Source organism: Eucyclogobius newberryi, unplaced genomic scaffold, assembly GCF_026437365.1.
Source record: "Eucyclogobius newberryi isolate DKJ021-1_F unplaced genomic scaffold, fEucNew1.0.hap1 SCAF_13, whole genome shotgun sequence".
Lineage (NCBI taxonomy): Eukaryota > Metazoa > Chordata > Actinopteri > Gobiiformes > Gobiidae > Eucyclogobius > Eucyclogobius newberryi.
In genome coordinates, this window is record NW_027315757.1 from 9,828,014 (window position 1) to 9,844,136 (window position 16,123).

At 41.7% G+C, this 16,123-nt stretch overlaps 1 protein-coding gene across 3 annotated transcripts in view; it reads right to left on the reverse strand.

Moving 5' to 3' along the window:
- Positions 1 to 220: 220 nt before the first annotated feature.
- epn2 (epsin 2) overlaps positions 221 to 16,123 on the reverse strand; it is a 19,885-nt gene continuing 3,982 nt past the window's right edge. Inside the window, exons 2-10 of one of the 3 annotated variants that reach the window (XM_072442509.1) lie at positions 12,508 to 13,124; positions 10,699 to 10,847; positions 7,732 to 7,847; positions 7,533 to 7,631; positions 6,795 to 6,945; positions 5,498 to 5,647; positions 4,494 to 4,523; positions 3,176 to 3,400; positions 221 to 3,018 (exon numbers count right to left, since the gene is read on the reverse strand). In XM_072442509.1, coding sequence (XP_072298610.1) covers positions 2,666 to 3,018; positions 3,176 to 3,400; positions 4,494 to 4,523; positions 5,498 to 5,647; positions 6,795 to 6,945; positions 7,533 to 7,631; positions 7,732 to 7,847; positions 10,699 to 10,847; positions 12,508 to 12,935 — 1,701 coding nt within the window. In that variant the 5' untranslated portion in view covers positions 12,936 to 13,124 and the 3' untranslated portion in view covers positions 221 to 2,665. Of the gene's footprint in view, positions 3,019 to 3,175; positions 3,401 to 4,430; positions 4,524 to 5,497; positions 5,648 to 6,794; positions 6,946 to 7,532; positions 7,632 to 7,731; positions 7,848 to 10,698; positions 10,848 to 12,507; positions 13,125 to 16,123 lie in introns of all 3 variants that reach the window. The other 2 variants (XM_072442508.1, XM_072442510.1) reach the window with 2 other exon arrangements.

Here is a 16,123-nt window from a genome sequence, read left to right on the forward strand (position 1 = left end):
CCGTTTTCCTATGGAAATCCCTTTAATCTTAGTAAAATAATAAGATTAAAGACGGCATAAAGAAGGATTAATCGACTAAACCATTAAAGCGATGACAGCCTTAAAATTAATCATTCTTTCCATAATAAAGCTGGTCTAACTTGTCCGATTATAACTTTATTTTTAGAGATTTAATTTACCAAATCCAGGAGATGCATATATATAAAAAAGAACAACAGACTTTACAGAGCTTAATACACATTTTATTTTGAACCTGCTACACCCAACAGTGCGGCCTGCAGCTTTTATTTATGCCGTTAAAATACCACGGTGACTTTTCCTACAAAATCCCATAACACAAAATAATAAAAGGTATACAGGAGGAACAGTATGTTACAATAGTACAAATGATAAATTATATTATACAGTTTTAATGCCAAAGAAATGTATAGCATAATATGGGATAGAAAAGCAGCCGGCCCCCAGTATTTAAGTCTGTGAAGGTTACGTAGACACAGTTAAGAATGTCCGTTAGTCTAGTATTAATTACATACAGGCCACGTTGTAACTGCATTCAAAGTTAGCAGTCGCGAAGCCCCGTAAAAAGTATTGTATATAATTATTATTTTGTTGTTGTCGACACGTTAAAAAGGACATTGCTCCCATCGCTGTAGGAGACGAATAAGGTTTTTTTCTACCCAATATCTTTAAACACATCTCTAATTTTGCATATTTGTTGAGATTTCATAGTTTGCTGGTCTGTAAGTAAAGGCCATAACGACACACGTCACTGGGTTTAACAGCATGTTTGTAATACCAAAACAGACCAGCAGAGTGCATTAGCTCGCACCGAAAGTTTAAAAAATAAAATTTAAAAAGCGCCACCCTTTACTGTATTAGGTATAAACATTGGCAATGATAACATGTAAAAAAAAAAAAAAAAGAAAGAAAAAAAATAATACGATCAAGGGTTAGACACCAAAAGCAATTCCTCATCTTTCAGATATTGGAGCAGCAAGAGGAAACAGCACTATCTGTAAAAGCAGAGTTATTCTGCTAGCTAACTTTTTTTTTTTTTTTTTAAGATATACAAAATGTAAAATAAAATCTTAATAATAAATGAGTCTCTGATACCGTGCGCATCTACAGTATAGACAAAGTTGTCAGTGAGGCGTGGACCTACTGTTTCGAATATTGGCTATGACTTTGGTAACAGTCTAAAAGAAAAAAAGAAAACAAATACTACATACTTACAGGGTAAAAAGCTAGAATGTTAAAAAAAATAATCATTTTAAAAACATGTGATTTGCCTAGATTTCAAATGGAACGAGTCTGGAGTGTGAGAGTAAATAAAGAGTCAGTTAAGGTGATTTGCGGCGGGATTCCTGGTGCTATCATTAGACCAGTTCTGTGGCTGTTTGTCCGAGAGATAATGTTCTTCTACACGGATTAGCCCCAGTAAATCCACCCAGAGCTCAACTCTGGCAGTGGCTGGCATGTCCTTTAAATCCAGAGTGTCACAAATATGGCTACGCGTGGGGAGTTAAGGCTTAATGCTTTGAATTGGGAGTATTCCTAACTGAGGAAGATGGTGGACATTTGAAAAGTGAAGCGTCCCTTTGATCCTGCACAAAACACAAACTCGAATCAGGATTTTCAACGCAAAATACTGTTTGGGATTAGTTTGGTACATGTAGGTACATGTAGTGACATACACAGGGTAGTGGTTAGTAACTGACCATAAGGAGAGCGGGACACATACAGACACGTTTGAACTCATTTCAGTGTTCGTTCGGTGTGATCCCTCATTGGTCCAGGAGTGTTCCATTGTAGAAACAGATTCAGTTGTATCATCTCGACTCTGTTTTTAGAAAAACAACACGTTTGACTCTCATCCAAGAGTCCTTCTTTATCTGCGGATCGAGTTTGGGAACTCAGATATGTATTCTACTCTGAGTAGGCCCTGCCCACCGGGCGGGACCTCCTGATGATGGGCGTTTACAGTTTCACTTGAGACTTCCTCCTCCATGTGGCGAATCAGGTACTCGAGGACGAGGGCGACATTGAGAAAGACTCTTGGAGAGTCGAAACATCTGTTTTTTTTTTAAAAAGCAGTGTCCAGATGAAGCTTTTTCTACGCCAGTGTTCATTGTGTATCCTGTGACCTCTAGGGGTCATAGTTCATGGAGTTGACCTGGAGTGAGAAGAAGAGTGGCGAGTGCTGTACCTAGTCATGAAATTGTAGGTTTTCCCAAGAAAGAAGCTAGCCTCCCTACCTCAGCTAAGGTGTACCGGTGATCCCAACAGTCGCAGAAGAAAAGGGCAAACATTTGTGCAACATCCCTGCTGAGTAAAAACACAAAACACAAGCACACGTGGTCATCTGTGTCTGAGTCGTCCAGTGAGGCCTAAAAACCCCTGAAGAGCCACAGTGTCAGAGGGAGCTGTGTCCCAGGGTTGATCCTGGAGTCTGAGGCAGTGTCTCTGGACACTGTAAACACTACAGCTCTGGAAGTCCATGATCACGGAGGAGGCAGCATGAAGCTTTAGGGAGAAGAGCACACAGACAGTGCCATGGCAACTGTCCACCTGGCTTGTTAGTTAGAAAGGGACACGTGGGATTAGACATCTCCTTGTACATGGTGAAGCTTAGTTTGAAGTGTCAGAGGAAGACATGGGGAAGTCCTCACAAAAGGAATGGGTTGGTGGTCCCGGCGGGCTGTGTGCCGGCCTGGGGGGGCATGCTCATGAGAGGCTGTGGCATGGACATGGAGGCTGGGATCCCTGCGCTCATGCCCACACTGCTCGACCCTCCCGCTAGGGCCATACTCATCCCAGGCAGTGCGCGGCCCATGGGGGTCATGCCCGGGAGGGGGACCGCGGCGATGGGCTGTGTCGGCATGGCGCTCAGAGTCATGGGCTCGGCCATGGTCCCAAAGCCCGACGGCATGGGGCTCAGACGCATCTGGTTCAGAGTGGGCGGGGCCGGCTGCGGCACCTGGAACGGGTTTGCAACTGGAGCCATGGCTGGAGTCGCTCCTGCACACACGGGTGGGGTTCATTTAAACGGGAGTAGAAGTAGAAGACTGATGCTTTTCTGATTGTAGATTACACATTTAAACTGTGTTACATCGCTACAACTGAACTTATGCATAATGTAAAGAAACTATGGCAGTAGATTAAACGTGTGCTTTACCTGCTGCTGCTGCTGCAGCCAGAAAGGGGTTGACGACGGGAGCGGGCTGGGCCGGTTTGGACACCAGAGAGTCCAGATTGACCAGGGCCGCGTTGGGCCCCAGGAAGGACTCGGGGGTCTTTCTATTGGGGTTTAAAGAGCTGGATATGGAGGAGGGCAGAGGGTCAAAGATGTCCAGACTGCCACTGCTCGCCAGACTGGCCGACGACGCTATTCCTCCATTACCTGAGACACAGAGGCTGTTCAAATGACGCTCCAGGACAATCTTCAGCATGAGAAGTACATAGTGATTAGTAGTAGTCAGTAGTGCAGTTTACCAGGGAAATATATCTGGCTCATCTCCTATCTTCCTTTAGGCAAGAGCTAAATACTCAACTGTACTTTCCACTACAGACGATACAATGTAATGCACAGTAACGACACAGTAACGACAGAGTAACGACAGAGTAACGACAGAGTAACGACCTGTAATAACGGACCAAAGTTTGTTACACTGTGCACTGTGTTTGATCAGGTACGATTAGGACTAAAGTAGTGACAAAATATTGCATTCTACATTTTTAATAACAAGCTCCATTCTAGGCATCATCCCAGGCATTTGAACGTTCATGCAGCAGATGTTGAGAGGACTTCAGAGCCAGACAGCCTGGACTTTTAAAGCTCAATGAAAGGGAGACTCATGTGAGCGACAAAAAGCATAAAGAAAGTAAGCTGGCTCCTATCCAAAATACCCAAAATAGTTCTCCATTAAAGCGTGTGACCTACAGTCTTGATAAATCCACTTTGATCTCTGTTTGTTTCTTACATTTCAGCAGCAGGAAAGGTCGTGTGAAAGCAAGGTTATTCCCAGTGTCACCTTCCACTCCTGCTGCTGCCGAATCCCAGAGGAAACTGAAACCAGCCGTGCGTTTTACACAAACTCCCGTGGACAGGCTCCGGTTAGAATTCCATCTACGCCATATTGAACTGAATTGGTTTGGGTTTTTTTTAAACGCATTTCGTTCACGAGAGGTTCAGTAAAACGCACGGGCAGCGTTTTTAGTCTCGATCCACACAAAGAAGCTGCTTCAGAATTCACCGAGTGTCTAAACTGGACCAAAGCAAATCACTGTTTTCCCATTTAATTCAGTGCATTTTTCTCGTGAATTTTGATTTCAACATCTGCTTGGGTCCAGCTTAGTAATAAACATGCAGACGAAGACATTTCTGTGGCGAAACTCCGTGTGATTAGGAAGAACAAAGACAGGGTGAGTACCAGTGGGGACAGAGGAGGAGGAGCGCAGACTGTCAAACTCTGAGAAGTCCTCTTTAGACGTACCATTGGCAGTACTGAACAGGTCAAAGCCTCCTGGAGGGGACAACACATGGACAATGAAACACGTGTGCACAGGGAACACAGACGACAAGGTGTGGACAACGACAGCACCACGTGGAGGAAGTGGAAACCAAAATATGTTTGTGGGTGGAAATTGGAATTGGTTAAGCGGGAAAAAAATCCCAAATATATATATATATTTTTTATGTTTCCAGAGTAACAAAGCTGTGTCATTGATCAAAACAACAGTGGTGACATTTATTGATCCAACCAACTGGAAAAATAGTGTTACTGCCTAGAGGCGGGCAGTATACATGCGTTCGCACATCCGGGAACTTGTGCAGTGGCAACCGAGTCCGCCATTTTGAAAGGGGCACAACAGCAAATCTACTACATACGAAATCCAGGAAATATGAGGCCAAAATGCCAAAAACCTGCATTCTGTAAGGTCATTGTTCTGTAATATCGTCTAAAGAATTAAAGTGTTCGTAGCTCATTATGCCGTAGAAAAGGATGCAGTCGTGTTGGTTTTTATATATCGTGTGCCCCTATGGGGAAGTCCCGGCTGTATGACGTCACCGCGAACGCATGTATATCAAAATATTTGTACATCATTTATAATTCTTTTTTTTTAATTAGCAAGAGCTTATCAAAATCTTTAAAACAAGCTGATATTTCTGCACTTTAAGGCATTTTTACTGTCCATTTTGATACTTAAAAAACTAATGTCTAATCTACATTACATGAAATTAATCATATTGAGTATAATTTTAACTACTACAGCTGAACATTTGACAGTACATACATTATAAATAGTTTTTTCCCCCCATAATTGAACTAATTATTGATTACTGTTTTTCCCCCCCAACATTTCAAACATAAAACATCTCAAACCTGAAAAACAACACACATAAAGACCTTTACTACACTACACTAGACACCAAAACGTCTCCCTCTCTGAAATGAAGACCCCGCCCGGTGACAGGATTAACATGTTAGGTGGTAACCTGTGTTGGAGGTCTGGGGGCGGGCCGCGGCAGAGCCCCAGGGGTCGGAGGGGGCGGGGACAGAGCTCGGAGCCCAGGGATCAGTGCTCTTCACCGGGGGAACTGAAGCCACAGCGCCCCATGGGTCCACCTTAGGCTGTGGAGTAGAGCCTGCAGAGAGACACAAACATGAAGTCAAACGATCAAAGTGAATGCCAGACATCTTTGATTTTTGGTTTGTTTTTTTTGCTTTGATTTGGTATTGGTAGAACTTGAATATATTGGCTACGGGTTTGAATGTATTAAAAGTCAGCTGAAGATCTCAAAATGTTCACAACTTAATCTATACAAGGCTGTTGCAGAGTTCTTAAGTTCTTTTGGATATTTGGATCAATTTCCTGATCTCGTTGATATTGGCAGATAATGAATATAATACATTCCGTAATAACTTTTTGATGTACAGTGTGCTCTTGTAACCACTGATACATAACTTTTTGGGGTCACATTTTCAGGAATGGTCCCGGATACGGAAAGGAAGGAACAGTTCTTTGGCAGTGGCATTTCTGTTCCCCAGTGCCTTGTGGAGCACTTCCCTCTGTCCCAGTGCCTCCGTATTCAAGTCTGAGTGAAACCTCCCTGCGCTGCCCCTCCTGTTCTACTCGAGTAATGCAACTGGACCGGAGAGGCAGCATTCCTGTGGAACAAAGGCTCCATCGCAAGTGGGGAACACAACACTCACCGACTTACCCCAGAGGAGGAACGGACTCGGACCAAGACAAACATGCCATCACGACAGGTTTGGTCCAGGTGCAAGGGGATTTAGGTCTTTAAGTGTAGTTTATTATATTTGCCAATGAGTAATAATCCAACTCCCAGCTCCATTTTGTACAGTTCATAAATGTACCGGTAATGAGGACTGTATTTTTCCTATATTTTTTCGTGGTTGTTACTTTTTTTGATCATTCTGGCACAAATTGCTTGTTCAAAACCCTTCTACACACGATTATGTTACACTCACATGTGGTCGAGTGTTTATTTCACAGCCCTGGTTTTTCATAGTTTGCGAAATGCTAACTCTCCTATTGAAAATGCATTGGAGCAACCGTCCCAGCCTTTAAAATGCAGGCGTTCTGGGGCTGAAGGGGCCGTACAGGCAGGTTTATTAAATTATCAGACTGTCGCCCTCCCTTACTCAATAGTATTTTTAAAAAAATCGTAAAAAATAGTTCTAAGCGTATGCTATAGAATTACGATTACAGAGGACGATGTTAAATGTCCAGTTCTGCAGAGTATCTTCCTTTCTTCCTTCCTTCCTTACCATAGGTCTGCCAGGGGTCAGATGAAGCGGCTGCGGCCCCTGCCTCGGCACTGATGCCGGCACTGGCCCCAGCACTGGCCCCGGCGCCCCAGGGGTCAGCGCCCGTAGTGGGCTCGGGGACGTTCATCAGATCCATCAGAGACGACTGAGGCTGAGGAGACAGACACCAAAACGGGGTCAGTGACAGCGGAGGGCGTGAGACAAAGGGCCAGATGTGTGGGGGTCATTGTCCTGCACACTTTACACACACAGATGGAGGTGCGGTCATCACGGATCAACGACAATGCAGAGGTCAGTGCGACAGGTCGAGTCAGTCAGATTTAGTGCCGTCGCGATACTAACATTTCAAACTCGATTTCAATTTAAAAAAAGGCTCGATACCAATTTTGATACCACAATGATCGTAAAAACTCTTTTTTTTTTAACAATGGGCCGTAAATTTCAACACTTTCTAATATACTTTATCTTATACTTGTTCTGACAAAACTGTTAAGGAAAGGTCACATTTTACAATCAATACTTGTTCAAATGAGTATCTAGTTTTGACACTAGTTGTGGTATGGAATAGTACACACATTTTGAACATATCTAGACTGTATAGACTGAAATATGATGAGCTGCTAAACGAATACAAGAATGTTAGTTGGAGTCTAAACAAAAGGTTTAAAACGCTGAAAGAAGTTGTGTGTCTTTTCAGTTCAAAGTTCCACCAGATGGATGTCTCTGCGTGACTTTTACCTCCTTCTTTTTCTTGGGCAGTTTGGCAGAGCCCGGTTTCTTGCTCTCCTCCAAGGCCATCTGCAGTCTCAAGTCGTCCCCCCTGCGCAGGCGCTCTTCCTGAACCCGAGCAATGCCAGACAACACAAGATTTAGACTTGAAAAAAGGCACAGATAAAAGCAGAGCGACTCAGAGTAGATCATGAGTGAGGCCTCCTACCTGTTCAGCGGCCTCTCTGCTCATGGCCAGGGCCAGCTGGATCTGGAGCTGCTCCTCTCCACTGGTCTGAGGTCTGGCCTGCTCCAGCTCCGACCCCGCCGCGTTTGGAGAGGTTGCTGTAGAAAGACAAAACAAATCAAAATGTTTTATTTGGATATTTTATTTCTTGTTTTTTCTATTTGTAGTGTAAAAGTCAAAGTATGAAAACATATTGTAAACATATTGTAAACAAATAAACAAGACAGAATTGTATTACTTCATGTTCCTTCACCGAGCCTGAAATGTATAAACTGAAATATCGATATATCGTGATACTAAATGTGGTGATACAGTGGATATTGTGAGCTGCTGTATCAATATATTGTCATCTGGTTTAGAGCAAAGGTCAGACTTTGGAAGAAGCAGCTTATTATTTTTGCATTAAATGGCAGGAGTTACAGTCTGTTTAGTTCATGAAATTATTACTTAAAGCCATTTTAACTTGGTTTTGAAAAGACCAGATATAAAAAAAATCAATATGGCTCAAATGGAAAAAAGATAATAACATTTTTATTTCATGTTTCAAATTCCCTTTCATATCGCTTAGCCCCATTTTGTAGCAGAAACCTATGCAATATATCACACTTATCTCATGTATTAAAAAAATGTGATACAGTATTATAAATATTGTTGTATCATGAGCAAAAAATGTGTATTGTATTGAATTGTGACTGAATCTTGATTAAATTGCCCAGTCCCCAGCCACACAAACTTGATTATTGCTTCAGTTATTGCGTCAACTCCACACTATATTATTCTCATTATCAGCGTCCTGTTCAGGTCCTCCACTCCAAACCAGGCTTATCTCAGGGACACACTGGCTCAGGGACAGATCCACTTGTCCCCTGGTTCAAGGGCCTCAGGGACATGAGACAAGGTTGTGCCAGGAGGAAAGGTTTACTTTGTTATCTAATGTCTCCTTCAGGTCTACACAACACACTACGAGTTGAGTTATGCAGCACTTGAACTCCTCTAATAGAAATCGAAGCTGCCACAATTGCTCTTTAATATTAACGCTTTACTTCTGGTTGAAAACTGTGGTGTTGATTTCTGTCTGAACATTTACGGTTCATCACAATACAATTTAAAATGTTTCTGTCCAACTCAACTGTAAAAATAGAAGCTCACCACACTATTATCTGTACTAAACTGGTACAACAAACAGAGACAGTCATAATGAGAACTAAGCAGGACAAATAAACACAGAGTTAGGCCGACTCAAATAAATGAAACCCACTGGCATCACCGTGGGAACGGGCCTTTTATGGATTATTAGAACAGAATGTCAGGCATACCACAGGCACGGTGAGAGAGAAGCGGTTCCCCCTTAGCAAGATGTCATTAGTTCCAGAAATAAAGCTGATAACTGCTTTATTGTTCTCCCAACATTATGATTGCAGGTACATATTAAGTTTCATTAGGTACAAAATGATGTGATCGGAGCTGCCATTTTTATTTCATGCGTCACTGGGGCAAAACCGCATCAGGAAAAGTCATTTACGTTATGTTGGCTTTGAGCTTACAGTATTTCAGTACAAACTATAAATGATTATTCAAAAAGCATTTTATATATGTTTGCAGTACATTCTAACCTACTTCTGACTTTGACAATAAACTAATAATGCTTAATATTAACTGAACAATTAACTAAATACAAATGTGAGCCTTTGGACAGTCTGTTATTTTCATCCAAACCATAGACTCTCTTATCGTTTGTCCCGGTGATGAGCGTCCACCAGGCGATCAGTCCAGCACGGTCTCTCAGTCACACTGCACTAATGGTTAACTGAAGGTTCAATGGAATCCCAAAAATCCTGTTTGGCCCCGCCCACATGTGTAGCCTAGGCTTCCTCTGATTGGACAGTTCCTCCTTAAGTTTCCTTATGGCATGACTCAGCTGGCCACACTTCCACTTCTCAAACCGTCAGCTCAGCGTCACAAAATGGTGCATCATCTTTGGACCCAACTCCTTCTCACAATTGTACAAACTATCGGTAAGTATTCACATCTAAAGCTACTGACCTTTCACAACTGAACCTTAACATTTGTACACCATCTGTAGCATTCTTAAACAAATATTTCCAGTAAATCCAGATAATTTCTTTTGTGAATGCATTATTATTTTCCCCATATTATTCATAAATACTACACTTCAACATTGACATTCCATTTGACTATAAAACTATGTATCTGGGACGTATAACGCCAACAATGGAAAGACAGATGGATACTAGGGGAATGTACTTTAGGCTACAGCAAAAGAAGCAGGCAGGACTAAGGAAACGTAATAAGGAAATGGGTGACAGGGTGAGAAGCACCTGTCAGTCTGGACTGAAATAACAATGTGTATTTACAAAATGGAAAAACTGACTTTTACTTAGAACTTGAAAATTGATAATTTTGCAGAAAGATACATAAGACAGATACATAAGGAGGCAGATGCTTGAATGTTATTTTGGACTACTTTTGAGTTTTTCTCTCTTTTTGTTATTGTTTGGTATTTCGTTTGTTTTTAATGTTTTATAAAAAAGGATTTTTCTTTTTTGTCCTCTAAATTGAATAAGCCTTTTCAAAATAATTTGTACACCAAACTGGTGCAAAACAAATGTATTTCTTGTGGATCCCGGTAATTGCTTTTGATTAGAAATGTACAATTAGTGATTTTTCTTCTTTCAATCACTGAAATTTGTATTTCTCGACCAACATTAAAACGACATTCTGTGTAGAATCCCGTCTGCTGTGGTGAAGAGACACACATTGTGTCCGTTTTGGGGGGTGACCTATGCTTCCTCTCTTGTGGAATGCAGCTGTACTGAGAGGCGCGGGGAGCCGGGGGAGGGGCTTGATCTAAAGATGTAGGCCAAAGTTGCACGCACACAAACACACACACCCGGAGCATGGTTGTCGTGAGTCAGCAGGAATACGTACAGCCGTGGTAGGATGCCGGCGAGCCCTCGGAGCGCCCGTACTCCTCGCTGTAGGTGGCCAGGTTGGGTTGAGACGAGCCGCGGCCAAAGCCCATGCTGCTGCCTGTGGACACCTGGGCCATCCGCTCTTTGGTCTTCAGCGCCTGAGATCTAAAGACACACAAAACGTGCTTTATTGTTCACTTACAACATGGAACAGTAAAAATACATCCGGTATTGTCCGACTCGAGTCGTGAGGGCGAGTAGTGTTTACCTAAACGAAACAAATGGAAATACTGACATACATAGTCTCAAAACTAGACTACCACTTGAACAAGTATTGATACATAACTCAAACTGGACCCGTCATCGTGTTGCAGCTAAATCCAACCACAAATGCTTCACTCTCGGGCAACTCTAAAACCACAGAAAGTTTACCCCAGCACTAGATAACCTGCGTGCTGTCCCCGAAACTGACAACCACACACAAGCACTCCAAGAACAGTTTAGGCCATGTAGCTCGCGACTAAAATGACATTTCGATGAAACAAAAGTGGTATATCTGTCACTTATGCTGTGCAGCGGACATGTAAATATTGTGGAGACACTGTAAAATAAAAAATCCACTTCTGAGAAATGATTTTTTTGCCGCCGAGCCTCTCTTCCTATGCTACACCACCTCACATCTGGCTAACGTTTCTTCATTGCATTATTCACGTACGTACACCCCTGCTGCTGAGGCACATAAAGTTACCCCAAGGGAATTCTTTCGTCACGACAGACCTCCTCAAACTGTGTGTATTCAAAGTTACATTTTATCGTCTACAAACAAGAGTGTCATTATTATCACTGTGGTATTAAAGTTGGTATCGAGCCATTTCCTTTAGTATCAAAATCTATTTAGTCAGTAATGTAACAATATTAGGTTATTGACATCATATGACATCAATGCTTTAACAAAACAAATGTATTTTGTCCAGATGTTGATTTTGTATGCCTTTTTAATTTGCTGACGCCTGAAGGACATACTAATATGTTCCACGAAACTTAAAGGTTTATTTTCCACTTGAACGTTGCAAGTTCTGACATCAGAGCGTTCCGGGCTGAATTAACTTGAATGTAAACAATATGGCTAATATTAAGCAATAAATGTGATTGTTACACAATGTCTCATTGTTTATGTGGTGAGTAACTGCTCATATCCACTTTGTGATTAGCATTGTTGTAACATGTCATAGATCACATTGTATATGAAGCTGGAGCGCCCTGACCAACTCCCAGTTCACAAGTAGGAATGACCAGTTTGAGCTGTGTCCCAGTGCTTTTTTTCCAAGTTGGTTGACGACTGTTCTGCTAAATTACAATTAGCCAAATTTGTTCTATTTGGCATCTTTAATCTGGAAACTATTCATTACCGGTAATTGTGCAGCTCCAAAATCTAAAATGTTTCATTTGTCTCCTGCCTAGGGATTTCACAATATCAAAGTTTATTGGACGTAGCCTCCCGTACTTTTATTACTCACGATTATCAACAAAAAGAACATAAACATTGATGTTTTTTAGGTTTCAACTAGCAAATATTCCTGACAGAGGAAAATGTGTTTATTACAACAATGACAACCATAATTCTAAAATACACATAAAAACAAAAACAAAAACTCTAGAACACGAACGTGACTTATTGTTTAATATATTTCTAGTGTTTAGTGTTGACATTGTGTGGATAACGACAATTATTTTAGTCCCAAAAATCGATTAGTCACGATCATCCGTATTGCAGCCGTATCCGACCTTTGCGCTTTAGGGCGGCTGTAAAAGAGTCGATACTGACCTCTCCGCTTTGAGCCGATCCTCGTCCTTCAGCAGCACCACCAGCTGCTTGCTCTTCTCCCTCACGTTGATGCCCTGGTCCTTGCCGTCCTTGTCGATGTACTGGAAGTCCTTGAGCGTCTGGATGGCGAAGATGTTCTCCTTGCACTGCACCACCACGCGCTCCGACCCCGTCTTGATCAGGTAGTCCAGCAGCGTCAGCGCCTTGTACACGTGCCTCCAGTTCTTCCCGTGGTCGTTGAGGCGCCTCCAGATCATGCCCATGATCTCGCCAAAGATCTGGACGTTGTAGGTGGCGTCGGCGATCTCTGACATGAGGGAGGACGAGGGGCCCCAGGGGTCGTTGGACGTGGCCTCCCGTACCTTGCGCTCCACGGTGGTGTAGTTGTTCACCGTGTTCTTGATCTGGCGGCGAAATGTGCTCGGCATGGCGGCGGCGGAGGAGGGGCGGTCGCCGGGTTCAAAGTTCTGATAGTGGCGTTAAAATGGCTGCTTTTGTGTAGAAAGTGTGCGTATAAAAATTGGGTCGGGGTGGTGTTCCTGAGTCCTCTGAAGGGCCGTCTGTTAGAACCATCTCCACACGCGCACTGCTGGCTGCTCACACCACCGAGCCATCACCTGGAGGGCGCAAGAAGATGGTTAGACATACGCTTTGATCAGAGAATAATCAAATAAACATGTTTAAATCAGTTGTGGACGATGTGTGCGTGGATGGATGAGTGCCTTGGAGGTAGGAACGTGATATAGAAATGTTTCAACCTGGAGAGACTCAAATGAAGATGGTGTGTTGGAAGAACAAATTAAATACAATGATATGATGATATACTGATAACTATATTAGGTTTGGCACTTAGAGAAGGGTGAAGTGCAGAGGAGCAGAGCAGGATGCAGCACTCAGAATAAGCTGTATCAAAATGCGATGTAATTTCTCTCAAATGCGATGAATTTGTCTGAAAAAGTGTTGTTGATTAGCAGCTTTTGCGATACAAAAAATTTTGTTCAATTGCATAACCAAAGAGCCTAAAAAAAAAAGCATGGATCACTCGTCAATCGATCGACAACAACGGCATAATACAATGTAGGATGCTGGCAGGGAACCGGTGTACTGATCCCCCAGAATGCAACGCGCGGTGAAGACAACATGGCGCTGACAGTGTCCGTCGCCACGATCGAGAGGTGGAAAAAAGAGCTTCCGTGGCTCCAAAAAAGCGACGCAGGACTCTTCTGTGACATTTGTCGTAAAGATAAGAACATCCTACGCCATGCTCACAACTATAGCTCTCACTTCATCGACGCGATCACAGGCTCTGGGTTGAAAAAGGACAACTGTGTAAAGCATGGCAAAAGCGCGATGCACATCAAGGCTGAACAGTTGGATCACGACAAACGGAAACAGCAGCAGCTGATATCTACAGAACGACACCAAACGGTCTGGGCTTTGCAAACTCTAGTGAAAAGGACTACGGACGAATGGGTAGGCTTTTAGATATCACACAAATGATCAGTGACGAAGAGCTGAGCAAGTTCTCCGTTTTATTTTGAAACATTTTAAGTGTTTAAAAGTTAATTTAAGAGTTTATAAAAATAAAATATTTACAAATACATTTGAAATAAATATTCTTGTTACATCAATGAAAAATATTGATTGTTAGTCATTTTTGTGTTTTGCTATGCAACTTATCAAATTGTTACACAAATTTGAAATAATTAACGGATTGTTTAGCAGCACTGCTATACAAGATGCAGGTGAGGCAGCGGAGGTAGTCTTTCATGCTGATACTTGGCTAATAGCTATGGCTCAATTTTATATGTAGTTATCATGAAAAATGATTGGGAGGTCAACAGTTTTGTGAGCGTTTGAATTTCCAATTAAAAAGACAATAGTCAATGTCTTTAAACCGGGCTCTGATGTCACTCACAATGTATCGGACACATTTAAACTTGCCAGAACCACCTTGATTATTCATATGGTGATAATGTTGAGGATATGTTATTCTGAGGTCAATCTCAGTATCTCCTGAGATGTGGTGTTCCACTTCAGGTTTGCCTGCATTCAGGAATCTAGAATTGTTTAAGGGTCCTTTATTGGATGAGAAAAGTCCCTACTGCACTATTAAGTGTAATTGTGTATGCTGATGCTAACTGCTCATTTGGACTGGGTAGTGGGTACCCTTAAATATATGCAATAATTAAATAGAAATAGAAGTATTGAAACTTAAAATATAAGGAGGGTTCCACAGCTTGATTTCAATCATGGCTGGTCTTTGGTCAGAATTTTAACCTTTGTCCTTGTCTCACTGCCACCCAAGATTTCCTACACGATCTGTATTCTTTCATGGCAGACGGCAAAAACCGTGCAGTGGACTGGACGGCATCAGATTGTATTCCTCCAAAGTCTGAACTTTACTTCAAACCACTTGCTTTTGCCTCTTCATTAAAGACTAGGGCTGATGATTAGAAATGATTCAAACTTGATCTCACTTAAAATTTAATTAAATGCCCAACCCTAAAACCAATTGATTGTTAAATAAATGGTCCAATTTGGTTCCTTAGGTCTTCATGTTTTAATAGGTTTAGGATTCTTAAAGTCAAGAACTGTATTTTGAGGAAGGCAGCCAAGTGCAGCCAAAAGTGACTCAAAAATACTGGCCTGATTTTTAGAATCTTACACTCTTACTACAGCATATTCCCAAAATAAGTATGTAAGTACTGTTTAAGTAAGGTACTATAAGAGAAAAACAAAACGTACCCAGTCCTACTGGGATTTATTAGAAATATGAGACCTCTAACACACACAAAAATAAGTATTGCCCTTCTGGTGTTATTTCAGGACTGAAGTAGAAACAGAAGTGAAATGTGGCAGTGCAGCGGTTGAGGGGAAGTTGTTTACAATCTGCTGTTGTTTCCACAGATCACAGCTAAGAATCACTTCCTGTTTGACAAACAACGAGTGTGTAAAATGTCTCACGTTAGTATAATAATAATTCTATTATATAATAAAGCAAAGCAATGTGTTTTTTCTACTCTGTAGTTATTATATGTAACCAGGAGGGATATAAAAATATTACTATTTATAATAATAGTATTATTATACTATTTTAAGATATTAGAAAGGTAGGCTTTATCTATAATAATATCAGTCTAGAGCCGATTCAAAATCAAATGGGAGAAGTGTTTGTTGGATGGGACGAGACACATTTCCCACAAGACAAGCCCAGACAAAAGATTGGGAGAAGACTAGAAGAGATTCTGACAATTTAAAAAAATAGATACTGTGGTTTAGTTCCCAATTTTGGCTGCACAATTCCATATTGATTTGGATTTGATACTTTTTCTGTCATTGTAGCACAGCTTTTTTTTTCAAACTACTATGGCTAAGTATCCATGAAATAAAATATCATGAAATCATTCTACACATGTGCGCATCTTATCCTATCCCTAGTTTGTTCAAATATTTTAAAGTATCTAAATAAAGTGATCTTTTTGCACTTCTGTGACTCATAACTTTACAGTCACTTCATATTTATCTGATCAACTAACCAAGTAACTTCAACCATATTTGTTGGATTATCGTTATTGGGAAAATATCGATATTGTGTGGATGTGGCCCACGGCCC